The sequence below is a fragment of the Misgurnus anguillicaudatus genome, unplaced genomic scaffold (genome assembly GCF_027580225.2).
Source record: "Misgurnus anguillicaudatus unplaced genomic scaffold, ASM2758022v2 HiC_scaffold_29, whole genome shotgun sequence".
NCBI classification, from domain to species: Eukaryota; Metazoa; Chordata; class Actinopteri; order Cypriniformes; family Cobitidae; genus Misgurnus; species Misgurnus anguillicaudatus.
This window is the reverse complement of record NW_027395279.1, coordinates 1,199,967-1,220,264: the sequence shown is the minus strand read 5'-3', so window position 1 is coordinate 1,220,264 and position 20,298 is coordinate 1,199,967. Positions and strand designations below refer to the sequence as shown.

The 20,298-nt window shown below is 37.5% G+C and overlaps 2 protein-coding genes across 2 annotated transcripts; one reads left to right on the top strand and one right to left on the bottom strand.

Moving 5' to 3' along the window:
* Positions 1-91: 91 nt before the first annotated feature.
* On the bottom strand, positions 92-2,685 carry LOC141362884 (transmembrane protein 100-like). Its single transcript, XM_073865148.1, has 2 exons — positions 2,528-2,685; positions 92-1,591 (listed from the first exon to the last, which is right to left on the bottom strand). The coding sequence occupies exon 2, from the start codon at positions 1,536-1,538 to the stop codon at positions 1,080-1,082; it is 459 nt and encodes a 152-aa protein (XP_073721249.1). The 5' UTR covers positions 1,539-1,591; positions 2,528-2,685; the 3' UTR covers positions 92-1,079.
* A 2,552-nt stretch (positions 2,686-5,237) lies between these two features.
* LOC129436736 (phosphatidylcholine transfer protein) lies at positions 5,238-19,190 on the top strand. The gene is made up of 6 exons (XM_055194975.2): positions 5,238-5,407; positions 5,704-5,821; positions 14,680-14,759; positions 15,199-15,370; positions 16,917-16,984; positions 17,091-19,190. The coding sequence occupies exons 1-6, from the start codon at positions 5,282-5,284 to the stop codon at positions 17,166-17,168; spliced, it is 642 nt and encodes a 213-aa protein (XP_055050950.2). The 5' UTR covers positions 5,238-5,281; the 3' UTR covers positions 17,169-19,190.
* The last annotated feature ends 1,108 nt before the right edge of the window (positions 19,191-20,298 follow it).

The following is a 20,298-nucleotide window of genomic DNA, read 5'->3' as shown; positions in this document are numbered from 1 at the left end:
TGGTACTATACAAGACTATCAGGTATCTTTTCATAATTCAACCTCCAAGTTTTCTAAACCTTCCAAGAAATGCCACGACATAAAGCATTCATCATTTCACATGAGTTTATTAAAAATGTTTTGTTCAGCAGCTTATGGATAACATTGTCACAAACAGAACTATAAGACGATTACATCATCATAAATCTGCATTAAGACATTCATTTTACCTTCTAAGCAGCTACAAACATCAACAATTCATTACTGTTTGCATTTCATTCAAATGCTTGAGTTGAAAGTGCTTGAATACACAACCATCAGTTTTATACTCTCATGTATGTGATGAATAATTAATAAAAACCACGACTCAAATAAGAGCGTGTCGTATGTCTGTCCTCTTAATCCAAGTACAGTATAACAAATATAAATCAATAAATGTATCTGGTTTTCCAGCCATGTGGTGTCTATATATCATAATACAAGTAATATAAGTACCGTGCAGTTATACGTATATCATTTACTGACATATAAGTAGCTGAGTGTCAATGAGGAAAAATCCTTGTCCTTTATTTCCTCTTTTCCGCCCTTTTCCTTTATGTCTCGAACCGTCTTTCCATTAATCCTACGGGACAGGAAGCAGCCGTGGATTAATACAACACTTCCTGTCTTTGGGTGAGCACCCCGTGACCGCGGTCACTTGTCTTCATATTGATGCGTTCCTCTTGGCTCACATCCCAGAGACGGAGAAGAAAACAAAGAGAAAGAAAGATAGAAAGCGCTTACGAGCCACTTTAAAGTTTGCGGTCTGTCCATCACTAACTGTGAGTGTTTGCAGTAAAGGTCAACAAAAGTGTAGACGTTGTCCCAGCTGTGTCTCGACATCTGGACCCATGCAGCTGCATGAGATTTTCTGTTTGAAACGCGGGTAGGGTGACGCTTGAGTTATGCAAAACTCTTATTCTTCACTAACCAGATGCTATATTGTGCAAAAGTGCATTTCATTTCCATGCAACTTAGGATTGGTATAAATTGCGCCTTATTCACAGAAATCGCACGTTTGGGGATCAGCGATTGGCCTCGTCAAAATTGGATCTCCTTTTTCAAGCGAAGATGCTCCTCTGGTGCGCCATGAGAGCCGTTTGACTCTCTCTCCTCCTTTCTTTCTTCCTCTCCATCCGTACTTTCCAGCAAACGGCGCTCAGGGCGAGCAGCACCAGGCCGGCCGAGAGCAACACCAGTCCGAAGTACGAGATGGTGGAGCCGTGAGAGTTGAAGCTGTAGGCGACGGCGGTCACAACGATCCCGGCGATCAGAACCACTACGCCGAACGGCACGGTGCAGCGGTAGCAGGACAACTCGGCCCCGCCGGTGGCCGCCGTCAGCTGCACCTCATTGACCAGAGGAACGGTGATCTCTGTTGCTGGTGGAGGTGGCCGAGGAGCTTCGTTGTTGTTGGTTTTATCGATCGAGATACGCTGTGGGCTTCCGGGGATCGTCATGATGTCTTTAACAGGCTCGCCGGGCATTGCAGGGTCAAGGGTCAGATTGTTTCGGGGCATCAGCCACAGCGTGGCTCGTTTCTCTACAGCATCTGCTTACAGACCCTCCACACCTAAAAATAAAGAAATGTATATGCATGAAAACTCACTAAAGTCATGTGCATTTTACAGACAGCAGGGCAGGAGTTGTTTTGGTTTTTCAGATGGGAAGAGCCCCTTGATCTAGTTTATGAGACTGACCACCGCCTGAATGACGCAGAGAGAGCTGCCACATTCCCTGGAGAGCTCGGGATATGACATTACAAACCCCGGCACGAAACCCGAGCGCTATATAAATTAACAGTCGTTTCACAGGGGGCTTGTTCTTATGAGGACAACTGCCAAACGCCCGAGGCACTTCTCTCTGACCGCTAAACACTACATCTGCAAAGTTCAGCTCGCTTTGTAACCCTCATGTTGAAATCATTTCTCTTTGAGGTCCCATGGCGCTCTATGATGTCAGTATAAAAGTAATATCTCATCATCAGTCATTTTATTGAAAAAATGGATGTTTAATATGTAAGTCTCATAAATGTATAAAAAAAATCAGTCTTATATTATAGTTATGTATGATTTGAGTGTTTAAATAAGACATTAGACATAAATTTGACACATTAATGCACTGGCAACAGATATAAATGTGAATATGTATTGTTTATATTTACTATATGAATATATTAAACATGATACTCGTATTAGGATATCAATACCCTGTTTTACAATTAATAAATTTAATAAATATTATTTTTATGCATTTTTCTTTTAAACTTTTTATGTTTAAAAATGCATGCAGTTTGATTCTATGCATTCTATGAAAACTAAAAGTATTTTTATATAACAAACAAAAAAACAAGTTGTATTTCACCAAATGTAGTGCCACTATAAAAATGTTATTTATTAGTATATCATGCAAAATATTATGAAACTAATCATGCATGATAAACATAAGAACACTGATGCGTATTTTAGTCATATAAAAAGATAAAGTGAGATGGTTTAAAGTTTTTTACCTCACATTTGTGCTTCATCTTCAACTCCAAGATCTTCTGTGTAAAACCAAAGACTTTAAGGTTTAGCAATGATCCAGAGTGAATAAGGTCTGCCAGTGACACATGGAGAGTCTCTCTCTCTCTCTCTCTCTATCGCTCGCTCACTCGCTCTCTCACTGAGCGTGTCTCATTCACTAAATGTGTGTGTCTGGGGGTGGAGTGAAATATAGATACAGGTTTCCCCAGTTCCCCAGTCTCACATTTGTTCTAAAGTTAGTTTTGCAGACGAAGTTTAATATTTATTATATATTATTTTATTATTTTATTTTATTATAATATATACACTTACTTTTCTATTTCTGATTATGGTTGGTACACTGTAAAAAATACTTTACATTTTTTTGTTGAATCAACTCGGATTTACAAGTCATTTCAACTTACTATTATTTATCTTGACTAGAGATGAGTTATTATAATTACAGGTGAGTTGTTATAACTTATAAAATTAGGTTGACTTTTCTCAACTATATTTTATAAGTTGTGACAACTCATCTCTGTTGACATGACTTGTAAATCTGAGTTGATTTAACAAAAAAATTTTAAGGCAGCAAAGTATTTTTTACAGTGTCAAGATTTCTCAGAAATTGTATTTCACATATTTCCTGAAAGCAGTGTTTTGTGTTTTTTTTTTTCAAAATTTAAACATTCAACATTGAAATTCAACATTGTACAAAATAAAAGTAATACTATTTAAAAATCTACAGTCAAATAAAATCACATAAACATCATCCACATACAATCACCATAAACACTTACAAACACAAAGATCTTCACATGTGTCTAGCAGCTGTTTTTAAACCACTCACAAACTCTGCCCGCCTGTTTGCGAAACCCAATTGAAATATGTTTAATTGAATCTAAATGTGTGATTTGAATTGTGCGTAAAGATTTGCTTAATCACACTCTGCCCATCGAATGCATCCATAAGAGACTCCAACATCCAGCCCGGTTTCTTCCCTGCGCTTGACTTGTAATGTGATACAGGGTGTTGTCGACAGTCTTCCTTCCCAGAGGAAATCTTTCTCGAAACGAGCCAAACAGTGAGGCAACATCGCTCAGATCTCTCTGACTGACACACTATAAAAGATGGTGCAATGCTGCATGCTTGTTTAATTACATTGGTTACGCAAGTCAATTGAACCTACTATTTTAGGTTTTGACTAGTATAGTTGACATAAACAAGTTGAAATTATTTAACTTAATTTGTTAATTAATTATTTTTATAGTGCACCAAGACTTCTGCCTTTTTAATAGATTTTAAAAATACAGATAAATGATATAGAAAAGGGTATAAAAAGCTTTCTTATGACAGTATGCTGTAACTTCTTTCTGATTCTTATTGCAAAGTTATACATTATCTCAGACCATTATCACACAGACTATCACGCCTGAATAATTGATATTGGTATGAATATGTTATATATGAGTATAAATATTTCAGCTGGTCTGGGAACAGTTTACACTACTGTTATGCTGTTGGTATCTGGTGACAAAGCTTATGGAGTTAAGTTTCAATAACAGACACACAATCCTCTAAGACAAATTGCCTCAAAAACAGAGTTGAACAAAACAATATACGCTGATTTTATAGGTTAATTAGAAACACAGGATTTGAGGGGTATTAAACATTAACCAGATGAAATGTTTGTTCACTTTACATTATGCAAATACTGTAAAATACTGTGCATTGTGCAGATATCCAGAAGATATTTGGATGAGATGAATAATTTAGCAATTTTTTTTATTAGAGAACATATAAACATTGTTACAGGAAAACAGGCATCAAACACAGAAACTTCAAAAATTAAAGAATAAAATAAAATAAAAATATATATAAAATAAAATAAAAAATATAAAATAAAATTAAATATAAAATAAAATGAAATGAAATATAATATAAAATAAAATATAAAATGAAATAAAATAAAATAAAATATAATAATATAAAATAACATATAAAATTATATAAAATATAAAAAAATGTAAGAAATGTACCTTTTACATTTTTCAAAACGTTTAGAGACTTCATTAAAATAGTAATTTCTTTTAAGAAAACCTTGTGTAAAGGAGGTGATTTTAACAATCTACATTTATGAATAAAAAATTGCTATACAAGATAAAGAAAATGACCAAATTGTAAATAGTTTTATCATCATACTTAAAATAACATCTGTCACATTAAATGTTATAAATGAACTAATTTTAGATGAAAATACAGAAAAACAATCTTTCCAAAATGCCTGCCCTGTACATTTTGGCAATCAAAAACCAAATGACATAAAGACTCCTCACTGCTATTACCAAAAGAGCATTCTTGAATTTGGTAATGTTTTTTTTTTTTAATGATAAAAACCGCGCACTTTCACGTCACAGCTTTTGAATAGCTCTCGCGATACTTTCCAATTGGTCTGCGCAGCGCTGCGTGAAATCGAACACGTTTGTACGTTGTCAGTAGGCTTGTTCGAGTTCATGAGGCGCTGCTAGAACTGACAGGCAGATGACGTCAAAGTACCGCGAGAGCGAGTCGAAATTAGATTTCTCCATATGATTTCTCCAATCGCGTTCGCGGTACTTCCACGTCATCTGCATGCCAGTTCTTGCGGCGCGGCATGAAATCGAACAAGCCTCTAGTGACGTCTCGCGCGGGATCACGTGGCGCCCTGATCAGCTGCTGTTCTCCTTTGATCACGTGACGACTGTGGATCCAGAAGCGCGATGGCGGTGGTGTTCAGTGATGATGAGTTCCAGCTGGCGTGGATCGAACTGGACGAGCCGCGGCTGGACGGCTGGGACTTCTTTACTGAGACCATGGGCGTCAAAGTATACCGACTGTATCATAAGGTAAACAATACATCATGCGCATGCTCAAACAATGCAAAATGTAAGGTGTGTGGAGTTCAATGAACAGTATGTTTCTTATAGTTTATATAACATAAATGTTATGTACCATAACATAGTCCTGTAAGTGACATTTTGGTTTGAAATGTCGTCTTGGGTCTGTTGTTTTTATGCATTGGGATCTGTTTGCATGTATCTGTGCATTTAACCCTATATGTTATAATATAATAACATCAGTAAAAGCTAACTATGTGTGTAGCAGTTATCTTTAAATTTATTTGTACTGTGATGTTTAACAGGATTCCGGTCTGTATGAATATAAAGCATTTGGCTCCCTGACCGGCTGCTCTTCTGAAATCTGTGCAGATGTTTACATGGATCTGAACTACAGGAAACAGTGGGACAGTTATGTCAAAGGTAATAATAATGAAATCAAACATCGTCTCAAACTTATTTTAGAAAGCACTTTGATTCTTAATGTCACTGTGTTAAGCTACAGTAAACTAGTTGTGGAGTTGTACTTAAAACCCCAGTATTACCAGTACTACAGGTTTAATGCAGAAATGTGTTAGGGTGTTAGTCCTCAATGTAGATGTTATGGGTGATTCACATATTCAATAACTCCTCAAACAGGCTGTACTTGATTTGTTTGCTGTAAAACACTGTATTTACACCAACTGATCCATTTGTGTCTGTTTAACTACTTCTGTAAATGAAATAATTGAAAATGACATTCGAGTAGCTCAGATGCAAAACCCACTAAACGCCGCCTCCGTCAAAAATCAAGTATTTTATACTTTCACTTAAAATATGCTTAATATCGGCCTCAGACCATTCAGAAAACATGTCAGACCACTAAGGGTTTTGCATTTGAGCTCTTCATATGATACAGTATGGGCACTGATGAATTTGGATTTGTTTGATGCACAGATTAGGATTTGTCAAGGTTTATTCCAATTGCAGAAGGAAATGGGCCAATCGGTTAAGCAACAGACGAGAAAGATAAACAAGTAGTTAAATTGCTTGTTAACAGGTCAAACTGGTCTTAAACAAACAAACAAAAATTCTAGCTATTTTAAATAAGAGACAAAAACTGCATCTTAACTTATTCCCCGACAGCTTCTTTTTTAAGTTGCCCGACAGCATTTTTGTGATTTTCACAAAATGCCTTCTGGGAAAATTTTCTTCTAAAAATATATAAACATACAAATATAACAAATGAAAGAACAGACCCTCTGCTTTCAAATAAACAAACAAACAAAATAGGAAAAAAGTTTCATCCTATCTTTATTTTTTATTCTTATAAACTTTTAAATATGGGTATTTTTCTTTAAAAAATATATTTTTTAGCAAAAAGCTGAAATAATTGCATTTTTGTGAAGAAATTTGGTTAGAGATCAGAATCAGAACCATTAATAATACAAACAGAGTTTAAAATTAGTAATTAAAGGCGGAGTCCACGATGTTTGAAAAACGCTTTGAAAAAGGAGACGGGCCGACTACCAAAACACACTTATAGCCAATCAGCAGTAAGGAGCGTGTCTACTAACCGACATCCTTGCCGGGTTGCGTATGTGTGGGGCGGGTCTATCAACAGAAGGTCCAGATTCTATTGGGGTAGGGGTGTGTTTGTTTAGGTGATTTCAAATATCAACATTGGCTTTCAAACATCGTGGACTCCGCTTTTAACGTAATTTTTTACTTTAGTTTTTTATAAATTGGGTAAGTGTGCCATGTAGTGGATAATCGTGGTATTACAGATTATCATAAAAACTCATCTAGAACACATTTTTTCATGCAAATGTTTTCTCTTAATTGACGAGATAGCTCGTCAATGGTAGGGAAAGAGTTAAAGTAAGCAAATATATTTGTTGGATCAGAAGTTGTTTTTGTTTTAATGCAGAAATTGTTCTATAATGCATAGATATCATAACTATAATTGTTCTATTATTTCAAGATTTAATGGTCTGACTTCAGTATAGTGGAGTTATGCTGCGTTTACACCAATTGCGTTTGAGGCTTCAAAATCACGTCTACCGCGCGTGGTTTGCCGTTTGAACAGTTTGGATGCATTCGCGCGTGTAGAGCGAAGTAGACGCGCGGAAAAAGCAAGCATTTGATGCGCGTCCGAGGCAAAATCCGTTTCTTGTGGGAGGGGCAAGTGCTATGCGGTTGTCTGTTTGCAAGATGACTGATGTTGATTGTGCATTTATCGAGAGAGTTACCAGTTTGTATTTTGTAACCTTACTATAGGGGGAAAATAAATGGCGCCGGGTCGATAAACGTCCCGTGACTCAAAAGGGAAATTTGTATTTACAACTTACCTGGTTGCCCGATGTCCTCACTGACACTCTTCCAAGCGAGGTCATTTTTATTTAGCTCCGGGTGACTGCTTCGGACAATATCAAGCATTTCTTCATGTTGAATGAGTGACTCCACAGCAGCAAGCAGGCTCCTGATTGGTTAACGCGGCGTGAAATTCCGCCAAAGTTCAAAATTTTCAACTCGGGCGTCAGCCGGCAATTCGCGTCATACACAAAATTCACATAAGCACCATTACTGCATACCGCGCCAGGCGCTCAATTCGCACGGAAAGCGACGCGCGAATGAAGCGGAAACGCGTCTTCCGCGCCAAACGCCTCAGACGCGCGTCAACGCGTCTTCACATTGACTTAACAATGAAATCACTCACGCTTCACGCCTCTACCGCGGGTGGTGTAAACGCAGCATTAAGCTAAATTAAACAGATCACCTGAACACAAAAACACCAGATGGGCTGAATAAAAGTGCAAATTCACTCTTTGACAGTAGATGGCGCTTGTAGAGCAGAAATACAGTGGTTACCATTGTTACTCATATAAACAACACAGCCTTAAGGGGGTTGTGCACCAGACAAGTAGCGCCATGTCGCGCCATCTATCTAAAATATAACACATTATTTTCTATGAAAGTACACACAATGGCGGTGGCTGTCTGCTGTGACTCCCGACGATGATAAAATCCCTGCTGTGCCACTCTCATAGTTTAACATTAAATAACATCATATTTGTCCCAAATTGTTAACGATTAACATAGGCTGCCAACGCATATTTTGCATCTTGAAGTAGACTCTGTCTGACTAAGCTAGTGCTATTTAATCTGCACGTCCGGTGTGCAATACCTGCGAATTTTCTTACACGCGATGTAGCGCTTCGCTTCTCGCCCGTTATGCGACCACCTTTACGCAATAATAAACAGCGCTTTATCAGCAAATATACTTATATTGTAAAGACAATACACTTATATTGTAAAATTATAAAGACTTTTCTCAAGACATTTATTTGTGTGCGGAAAAAGATCGGACGAAATAAAACAAAAATTCAATTTATTGCAAGGCAATCGGTGCATCTCTATCCATTGAAACAGTTATATTGCATAGGTTTTTATTATGCGCGGATCTTGCTGAAGTTGTGATTTGCTCTCTCACAGAATGTTGTTTGCAGTGTAGAGGATGTTTATTCATCACAGGGTTTTATTTAAATGTTTTTGTTTTTCTAATCCTGAAGATTTTCCATGTGCTGATGGTGAAAAACTTTCCGATGTGCAGGTAACCGGACTGATGTGTCGTAATGAAATCCCAGTAGATCTAGAGCGTGCTGTTGTATTTATTAAGTAGTTTGTGTGGAACGTGATGTTGTTTGTTAGTATTGTGGTTTATACAGTATAGCTTATAAAGTCTCCCACGCCAAGAAGCTGATCTACACTAAACCAAAGCTTATCACAAGATGCCTTTCCATATATCGTTGCCAAAACGTGTAGAGATAGTTGGGGCATAGTGTCATTCACACAAACACAAAACACAATCATGGTAACACAAGTCACATGAAAATAAATATTAATTATACAGCACAAAAGGTAACATAAAACCCCTCTAATGTACATTACTGGGAAAACTAAATTTTAGAGTAAACAAATAACTTGTATGAAATATCATCAAATATGCTGTTTTTTACTGTAGATTTTATAGTGACATCACAAGGGGAGCCAAATTTCAATGAGTTACTTTTTCCCATGCTTGCAGAGAATGGTTTACCAAAACTAAGTTATTGGGTTATTTTTCACAATTTCTAGGTTAATAGAAGCACTGGGGACCCAATTATAGCCATTAAACATAAAAAAGTCAGGTTTTCATGATATGTCCTTTTTAAAATGTCTAAATATAATTGAGTGTCCATGAAATGAAATCTTACTGTAGAAATGTCTTTTTCTGTCTTAAAGGAATAGTCTACTCATTTTCAATAATAAAATATGTTATTACCTTAACTAAGAAGAGTTAATACATCCCTCCAGGATGGCAGAAACAAAAATAAACACATGTAAGTCCATTTTCAGTGATAAATATTTCTGTTCATCTCTATCATCTGTGTGCGTGCACGTAAGCGCTGGAGCGCGCTGCGACGCTTTGATTCGATAGCATTTAGCTTAGCCCCATTCATTCAATGGTACCATTTAGAGATAAAGTTAGAAGTGACCAAACACATCAACGTTTTTCCTATTTAAGACGAGTAGTTATACGAGCAAGTTTGGTGGTACAAAATAAAAGGTAGCGCTTTTCTAAGCGGATTTAAAAGAGGAACTATATTTTATGGCGTAATAGCACTTTTGTGAGTACTTCGACTCGGCGCAGTAACACCCTCCCTCTCCCATTATGAGAGTGAGAAGGGGAGCGGACTTTTCAGGCGAGTCGAAGTACTCCCAAAAGTGCTATTACGCCATAAAATATAGTTCCTCTTTTAAATCCGCTTAGAAAAGCACTACGTTTTATTTTGTACCACCAAACTTGCTCGTATAACTACTCGTCTTAAATAGGAAAAACGTTGATGTGTTTGGTCACTTCTAACTTTATCTCTAAATGGTACCATTGAATGAATGGGGCTAAGCTAAATGCTATCGAAGCGTCGCAGCGCGCTCCAGCGCTTACGTGCACACACACAGATGATAGAGGGATGTATCAACAATTCTTAGTTAAGGTAATAACATATTTTAATATTGAAAATGAGTAGACTATTCCTTTAAACTTCAACATTTCATTTTTTCCTGTAGTTAAAGTTAAATAGTTAAAGTGTAAGTCTTATATTTATATGTGAGTATCATATTTCCTGTGATGTCACACTATGTTTAATTTTTCTCTTGTTTTAAGACATAAGGTGGTAGGGTGGTGTATTTCCCTCAAACACAAACAGACTGAGAATAGCTTTGTATGTTTGTGTGTGTGTTCATGTGTATGTGTGTGTTTATGTGTGTGTGTATATGTGGGTGGAGTTGTGTTTTATTAGAAACACACTTTGGCTCCAGTCAGGCCCCATGTGTACGTGTACATGTGTGTGTTTTGAGCAGATCTTTCATAAAGAACCTCACGGTTCAGACAGCGTTTGTGGTTGAAGTCTGATTTATGTTCTCTATAGCGTTCTCTCGTGCGTCTCATGGTGTTTCTAAATATTTGATCCGGGCGTTTGTTTGTGCGGATGAAGGTGGGGTTGAAGCCGATCAGCCGCACCATCCAACATTCAAAACCACTTAGATTTCTCACCCAAACTCTGAGCTCTGTCATGAACACTAAACTTCATGTTTTATTAAGACCGTCAATTACAGCAGAGATTAATGCTCTGTTATGATTAACGTAATAACTAATTGACGACAGCCGTTGATTTTTTTTCTGAAATAATGCATACTCAATGTGTCAATGCAGTCTGTGACACGAAGGGGAGTGGCAATGACACCGCATGTGTGCTTTATTTCCGATTACACCACGGGTCTTTTGAATGCTTCATTCTGATTGGTTGAGAAATGTTTCACGGGTATGCATTATTTTTCGATAACTGCACACCTTACTTCTTACATGTCTAAAAAATAGGCAGCAGAGCAATGTCTGTGGTAACCGTGGTATAAGCAGAATAATTGACTCTGGTCCTTTGAATTATTTAGGTGTACCACCTTGGGTGTGCATTATTTCTTATAATTCAATGGCCCGCCATCAATTATTCCTTAGATACTTAAGGGGTGCGGGGGGTGCATTCTGAATTATTAATGCAGTTAAAGAGTTGTAATTCTCATGCTAACCAAATGCAAAGTGTCAAAAAAGCAGTTGAGCGTGTGACAAAGTATTTCTTGGTCAAACTCATGCCGCCTCTTTTCTATAAGTTTCAGAAAGTTTTTTCGAACATGGGTAGCTGTTACGTATCAGTGACCCCATATTCCTTTTATGGGCACTTCCCCCGGAAAAACACGCCCACGCGTCAATCAGAGTGAGAATGAGAACGTTCATTAGCAGTTTTCCTTCAAGTAGAAATCACTGCACGCTTTTTTGTATTGTTCAGCTTTATAAGTAAGCCAGCCTGTATAGAAACAATGGATATAGTTTTTCTGGGGTAGCACCGGAGTTGTCCGTGTGTGTTTGATAAATGTTGGATTTCGTTGAAATGGGTCGCAGGCGGTAAGTAAAACTGCATCAAATGTCTGTTTTGTTGGCAATCGGCGTGTAAGTGCATATAATGTAAATGACACGGACATGTAGTGAATCATAAGTTATCCAGAGAAAGTGGGATAATATCTTGTGTGTTGCCTGCTTGTGACTCGCCCCTCCCGCTGGATGCCTGGATTTTTCTGGAAACAATCGCATAAAGATGATCTGTTTTCTGACAAAAACTCTTTGGAGATATGAAGGATGCAATACAACTCTATAGGTACTCACATGAGATGAGCACAAACAGCTTGTGTTATGTAAGCTTTAAATGGCTCGTCGTCAATTTATTTATTATTATAAGTAAATTGTAATGGAGCATGAAATAAATAAATCCCATCAAATAAACTTGGCGTAGTGATATGGAACTGTAATGCATTTCACAGACCTGGAACTACTTCATAGGTGTGCGTTTACTGAAAAATTATGCACACCCGTAGGAAGTTTCTCAACCAATCAGAATAAAGCATTCAACACATCGAATCTGATAAATTAGATATTTGTGTCACACTGCTTTGTGTGGCTGAAAACCCATTAATAAATCCATTAATCCCCATAACTACCATTAAAAAAATGTCATGTGCATTTGTGGATATTTGAAACGCTGCACGAGGGTGATTAAAGTTATGGGTGAACTGTTGCTTCAACATCTTACAAAGAAAGTTAAAGAGATGACAAGAGTTCAGTCAAACTAGTTTTTATTCTTTTATCTGAACATCTTGATTTAATACCAAATAACGCAGAGAAGTTTTTTCTCTTCTCTCTGAAGTTCCTGGCTGGAAACAAATGAAACACATTTTAATCTCATCAGAATGGTGTTGTGTAATGTTAGCTGTGATTTTCCCGGCATGATCGTTGTATTGGACCACCAGAGAGCTGAAATGTTATTATTGTTATATCAGTCAGGAATAAAACAAGAATTACAGTCACACATCAACACATTTGCCATCACCTCTGACTTATTACATCATCTGTGTTTGGGATTTATTTACACCCAGTGCTGAAATAAAGCTTTCAGTTTGAGTTTCAAATCTGAAATTGATGGTGTCTCAATAATTTGCCTGTTTTATATTTGATATTTATATTTGTTTGTACCGATCAGATCACAAATGGCCCTACACAGCGTTGAATGTGCTTTACTGTCATTCAATTATATTTACATATTGACAAAAATTAAAGAATAAAACTGAGGAAAAGTCACAGTTTTAGTGTAAATGCAGAAACAAAAATGCATTTACACTAATGCAAAAATGCATTTTAATTTTTATCTGACGAAAACGGACGCGTCAAAGCTTATATCTGACGAAAACGGACGCGTCGCAGCTTATATCTGACGAAAACGGACGCGTCGCAGCTTATATCTGACGAAAACGGACGCGTCGCAGCTTATATCTGACGAAAACGGACGCGTCGCAGCTTATATCTGACGAAAACGGACGCGTCGCAGCTTATATCTGACGAAAACGGACGCGTCGCAGCTTATATCTGACGAAAACGGACGCGTCGCAGCTTATATCTGACGAAAACGCACGCGTCGCAGCTTATATCTGACGAAAACGGACGCGTCGCATCTTATATCTGACGAAAACGGACACGTCCCAGTTTATATCTGAAGAAAACGGACGCGTCGCAGCTTATATCTGACGAAAACGGACGCCTTGCAGATTATATATGACGAAAACGGACGCGTCACAGCTTATATCTGACGAAAACGGACGCGTCACAGCTTATATCTGACGAAAACGGACGCCTCACAGTTTTAATCTGACGAAAACGGACGCGTCACAGCTTATATCTGACGAAAACGGACGTGTCACAGTTTTAATCTGACGAAAACGGACGCCTCACAGTTTTAATCTGACGAAAAGGGACGCCTCACAGTTTTAATCTGACGAAAACGGACGCCTCACAGTTTATGTCTGACGAAAAGGGACGCCTCACAGTTTATGTCTGACGAAAACAGACGCCTCACAGTTTATGTCTGACGAAAACGGACGCCTCACAGTTTATGTCTGTCGAAAACGGACGCCTCGCAGTTTATGTCTGACGAAAACGGACGCCTCGCAGTTTATGTCTGACGAAAACGGACGCCTCGCAGTTTATGTCTGACGAAAACGGACGCCTCGCAGTTTATGTCTGACGAAAACGGACGCCTCGCAGTTTTAATCTGACGAAAACGGACGCCTCGCAGTTTTAATCTGACAAAAACAGACGCCTCACAGTTTCAATCTGACGAAAACGGACGCTTCACAGTTTCCATCTGACGAAAACGGACGCTTCACAGTTTCCATCTGACGAAAACGGACGCATCACAGTTTCCATCTGACGAAAACGGACGCATCACAGTTTCCATCTGATGAAAATGGACGCGTCTCAGATTTTATCTGGAGAAAACGGACGCGTCTCAGTTTTAGTGCAAATGCAGTCGAAAATAGACACGGAAATGCTTTGATAGAGCAAATAATTGTCAAAGTGAAGATTTAATGTCAATTTAGGTAAATGTTTAACAATAATTTATCTAATGCATAATGTAATTAAATAACTTTGACATAGTTTATTTAAATACATTCGTACAGGAGATACTTAGTTTAATTTATGATTTTTGTCATAACCCCCTACACCTGCATATATCTTATCTCATAAATCTTCTTCCAGTGTTTTATGGTCATCTGGAAAAGCCATAATGTTCATTATTAGTCCGTTGTGAACTCTGACCTGGATCTTTGTGTGTGTATGAAACTCATTGTTTGTGTTTGTGTGTTTGGTCCTCACACAGAACTGGAGGAGAAAGACTTCAGCGGACAGAAAGTGATTTACTGGGAGGTGAAATATCCAACTCCTCTTTCTAACAGGGATGTATCCTTAAACATCGACATCATACTCATGTGCAGGAAGAAACAGACTCATATACAGTATATGCTCATCAAGTGCTGTTTAGATTCTGTAAATTACAATTATTTTATATTAAAAGACATATAATGTGTATTTTTTATTAACAAAAAAATCATAATAATAGTGCTTCAGTGGTTGAGCACAAAACGGTTTTGGGTTTGAACCCAGAAGACCACACATTGATAAAAACGGTATACCTTGTAATGCACTGTATAAAAGCGTTTACCAAATGCCTAAATATAAATGTAATCGTATTGTAAATTGTTACCAACTTTACAAATATCTTGTCATTTGCATGCATATCATCTCTTTAAAGGTTTTGAAGTTATTCTTATATTGTACATATTGTTGAGTGTCTATAGATCCAGTAAACACAGAACGGTTAGCCCTTAACTCTCTTCAGTATGTGTACATGCGGGAACGTCGGGTTCTGGAAAAGGACGGCCGTAAAATTTGGGTGATTTTAGCCAAGAGCACTTCTGTGTCTCAGTGTCCTGAGAAGAAAGGTGTGATCCGGGTGAAGGATTACAAACAGACTCTGACCATAGAGAACGACGGATCGGGCGGAACCAAAGGTGCACACACATTACAGATAACAAACTGTTTAAGAACTTGATCTAAACCTGAGTTTATCTCTGTAACAGGAGCTATAAGGGGCTGAAATGGGTTTTGGTTAGACGGGACACAACAAACAAAAATCTCTAGAGAATGTTGGGTTATGGTTAGGTTTGGGATTAGGATGAAAACAGCGGTTCAGGCTAGATGGGATACAGCTACGACCCAAATGCTGTGAAATGTTGGGTTTGGGGGTAGGATTGGGATGAAAAAGGGGTTCTGGCTAGATGGGATACAGCTATGACCTAAATGCCGTGAAATGTTGGGTTAGGGGGTAGGATTGGGATGAAAACCGCTGTTCTGGCTAGATGGGATACAGCTATGACCTAAATGCAGTGAAATGTTGGGTTAGGGTGTAGGATTAGGATGAAAATTGTGGTTCTGCCTAGATGGGATACAGCTATGACCTAAATGCAGTGAAATGTTGGGTTAGGGGGTAGGATTAGGGGGTAAGAATAGGATGAAAACAGCAGTTCTGGCTAGATGGGATACAGCTACGACCTAAATGCCGTGAAATGTTGGGTTAGGGGGTAGGATTGGGATTAAAATCGCAGTTCTGGCTAGATGGGATACAGCTATGACCTAAATGCAGTGAAATGTTGGGTTAGGGGGTAGGATTGGGATGAAAATTGTGGTTCTGGCTAGATGGGATACAGCTACGACCTAAATGCTGTGAAATGTTGGGTTAGGGGGTAGGGTTAGGATGAAAATTGTGGTTCTGGCTAGATGGTATACAGCTAAGACCTAAATGCCGTGAAATGTTGGGTTAGGGGGTAGGATTGGGATTAAAATTGCAGTTCTGGCTAGATGGGATACAGCTATGACCTAAATGCAGTGAAATGTTGGGTTAGGGGGTAGGATTAGGATGAAAACAGCAGTTCTGGCTAGATGGGATACAGCTACGACCTAAATGCTGTGAAATGTTGGGTTAGGGGGTGGGATTGGGATTAAAATCACGGTTCTGGCTAGATAGGATACAGCTATGACCTAAATGCAGTGAAATGTTGGGTTAGGGGGTAGGATTAGGGGTTAAGAATAGGGTGAAAACAGCAGTTCTGGCTAGATGGGATACAGCTACGACCTAAATGCTGTGAAATGTTGGGGTAGGATTGGGAATAAAAATCGCGGTTCTGTCTAGATGGGATACAGCTATGACCTACATGCAGTGAAAAGTTGGGTTATGGGGTAAGAATAGAATGAAAACAGCAGTTCTGGCTAGATGGGATACATCTACGACCTAAATGCTTTGAAATGTTGGGTTTGGGGCTAGGATTAGGATGAAAATTGTGGTTCTGGCTAGATGGCCTCATGTTTTGAAAGCTTAAAGATATTATTAAAAATATTTTTTTAATGAAGAAACTGAATAGGATTTCTCTCCCGTTTGCTTCATACCAATTTTAAATAGACCAAACAAACACAACTGCAGCAAGAGTCATCAGATTCATTATGTCTCAGTAGCCGACCGTTCGATATGAACTGTGTGTTTATGTGAATCTTATGTTTTAGTGTTTTTGAACTACTTTGATAATCCTGGCGGCATGATTCCAACATGGCTTGTGAACTGGGTGGCAAAGGTAAGCGAGTTTGGGATGTGCTTGATTTATTATTACATCAGGAAAACTATGATAAGCCGAGCGTGTGGTGCAATGCTCCGTTGATCAATCTGTGTTTTTTATCCAGACGGGCGTTCCGGCTTTTCTGACGGACATGAAGAAAGCCTGCTCCAACTATTCCAGCTACTGCAAAACTAACAAGTGATGCATGTATGATCGTCTTTCATTTTCTCTTGCATTGTTTTGTTTGGTGTCAGAAGGGCATTTGGTGGGTTGTGGGTCGAATTATTGCTGTTTTATTGTGGCCAACATCAGGAATCCTTCACGAGCATTCAGTCTTAATAATCTTACTTATCTGCTCTTGAGTCACAGAATCAAATGATTTCAGGTTCCCCAGATTTTGTTATATATGTGTTATATATCACACGCAACCATTGAGCCTTGAGATCACAGAGCTGTTGTAGGGTCACATGCAGTTGCCCTAAAAATATTTAGAACCTCAAGTCACTAAAAATGTTATTGTATTAAATAACAAAATATCAAAGAAAGTTTTTAACCACTTTTAAAGCATTTAGTTTCGATGAGATGACGATGATCTTTTGACATCTGTGTGAATGAAAAATGGACTTTATACATGCACTACAAATCACTTTAAAGTCAAATGACGTAATCATTGCAAAAATTAAGTTGTGAGAAAATTTCCAGCCTTATTTATTGGATGGTTTGCTTTGGTATTTTGTAATTTAATGCAAAGTTATTTCTAACTCTTTGTTTTCATCGTTAAACTTGAACTGAATACAATCATGCACTGATATGTCAGATGTTGTGCATAAAACAGCAGTTCTCACGAGTGTTTGTAGACAATGTGTGATGTTTGTACTGTGATCATTTAGTGACCTCTGGTGGTGAATGTGCTGAGATGTGTATGGTCCTATGATTTGGGGTGTAGGAACACATGCATTTATCTTAAATCAAGCCGACCAATGTGTTACATCTGACGTCTGGGCTCCTTGAGCTCTTTTACCTGCTGTTTTAAACTCAACAAAGTCAAAAATTAATTTAAACAATGATTTAATGCCTGTTTTATCTAAATTTATGTTTCGTAGTGTGACTATCAAGAAAATCCATAAATCAAATAACGTCACTGAGAATATTATGACTGTATGCACTTTTGAACCTGTTAGCATCATGAATGCATGCTGTTTACAAATGAATCACAAGCACAGTAAGTCAATACTGATCAAATCTGAGTTTATTAAACGCTTCAGTTTATCACCTTCATTTTACAACACTAGGGTTGGTTTTCCAGACAGGTTTTAGTTTAATCCCGGCATGTTTGAGCTGCCTTAATTTAAAAAAAGTCTTGCACTGACATATCTTAACATGCATCAGTGCCATTGTTTTGTCTCAAGATGCACGCCAGTATTGTTTTTTGTTAGGTGTGTTTCTAAAAATTACTTAAATGTCTTAGTGTAACCAAGTCCTGGATTAAACTAAACCCTATCTGGGAATCTGTCCCTATAGATTGTGAGGTTTAAGAAACTCGGACACCAGCACAATAATTTAAAAAACCTGTAATGCATTTTAAAACTGCTAAAAACTAGTGCTGTCAAACGATTAATCGCGATTAATCGCATGTATATATAATATATATAAAACTATAAATTAATATAAATTCACATGTTAATGTTTCTTAAATGCATACATGAATGTGTGTGTATTTATAAATACATAATAATTACTCAAACAACGCATACATATATTATGCAAACATAATATTTTATTTTGTATGCGATTAATCGCGATTAATCGTTTGACAGCCCTACTAAAAACCTTTCTAAGAATGAGTAATGATGTGTTGATTTCTACAGTACAGATGTTCAAAATGAAAAATTTTGTATTGCACTTTGCAGCAACACTGGATATGATGATAAATGTGTGATGTGTGGGAAGTTGATATGTTTAAAGCAGCACTTCGTGGGTTTATATGTTATAGGAAATAAAGATTTTTAATAGGAAACTTATACAATGATGTTCTTTATACCTCTTTTTAAGTTTTGAAAATATGTTGATTGTTTTAATCATATTTTCTGTCATTTTGTTTTGGTTTTGTGACATCTACCTCTTAAACTTGCAGTGCTGTAAAATCATTTGTATGTTTTTCCTCAAACTGTCCATTATTGGTCGTTAAGTTTTCTTGCAATAAAAAACTCGCTCTGCCTTTTAAGACCGTTGAATATGAGTTACGAATCACTGTTAAAATATCTTTCAAGATGATTGTTTACCTAGTTTGACTAAAAGCATCTAGATGATTATAAACTAAAGTTATTCACTGTTGGGTCACCACTGCAGGTCTGTAGGACATTTGACACCCAACATTTGTAGATTTTAGTTGTGGTCTTGACACACAGTACTGCACATTATATCCATGACGGCATTTGTTAAATAAATGAGAACATGTGCAAAGCAATGAGTCTTAAGGATTAAAAAACAAATGATCACAGACGTATGTTGACAGAATAATACTTATGAGGATGGGCTTTCATGTGTTGACCTGATGATGTTGTCTTGTTCTAAAACATAATTTTTAATAATTGTGTGTTTGCACCAGACGCAAATGAAGTGAAAAAATCATGCATAGTTGGAAGCTTGTGCATTTTGAATTATTTTGAGTGCACTTTAGTCTCAATATGTTTGTATATAGCTCAAATTGAGTAAAGAGCGTTTTTAACTTTTTTTAACTTACCAGATTGTCCGACCTCCTCACTCACTTATAAAAGTAAAAAGATGTGTCATACAGCTCCGGGTGTTACAGCGATGATGATTTTTTCCATTGTTGTTTCGTATTTCTGCCTCCATCTCGGTACGTCATAATCACATCACTACTAGAACAAGCTCCTGAATGCTTAATGCAGTGCAAATGTCTTCCAAAGTTCACATTTCAAAAATTAGATGCGTTTTCATTAAGTTGTTAGAGCGAATAACAGTGGTATTGGTAACCAACAATAAATAAAGCAAGGCATGCTTAGAAAATGGATTTACTAGCAGTACAGCTTGTAATTGCCAAACTAAATGCTGTGCACAGAAGAAGAAATGCAGAATTTTGGATGCAGGCACTAGCAGCAAGGGCATGACGATGATGTCGAGCCCCATATATGATAAAGACAACGACCGCAGAAACAGCTAGATGATCAGTCACTTGTGTTTAATGTTAGCTACGTCAAAATTTAATCATCAAATATATTTCCATCTCCCATTATTCGCATTTACTCTTTATCACACCAGTCAAAAAACACCACAAGTGAGCATAAAAACTTTTTTGCAAATTAAGGTAT

Bases quoted from the DNA above. Each gene is read 5' to 3' on its own strand.
- LOC141362884 (XM_073865148.1), bottom strand. From the start codon at position 1,538: ATGCCCCGAAACAATCTGACCCTTGACCCTGCAATGCCCGGCGAGCCT.
- LOC129436736 (XM_055194975.2), top strand. From the start codon at position 5,282: ATGGCGGTGGTGTTCAGTGATGATGAGTTCCAGCTGGCGTGGATCGAA. The intron at 15,371-16,916 runs GTGCACACACAT...CTTATGTTTTAG, and splicing joins CGGATCGGGCGGAACCAAAG to TGTTTTTGAACTACTTTGAT. The intron at 16,985-17,090 runs GTAAGCGAGTTT...TTTTTTATCCAG, and splicing joins TTGTGAACTGGGTGGCAAAG to ACGGGCGTTCCGGCTTTTCT.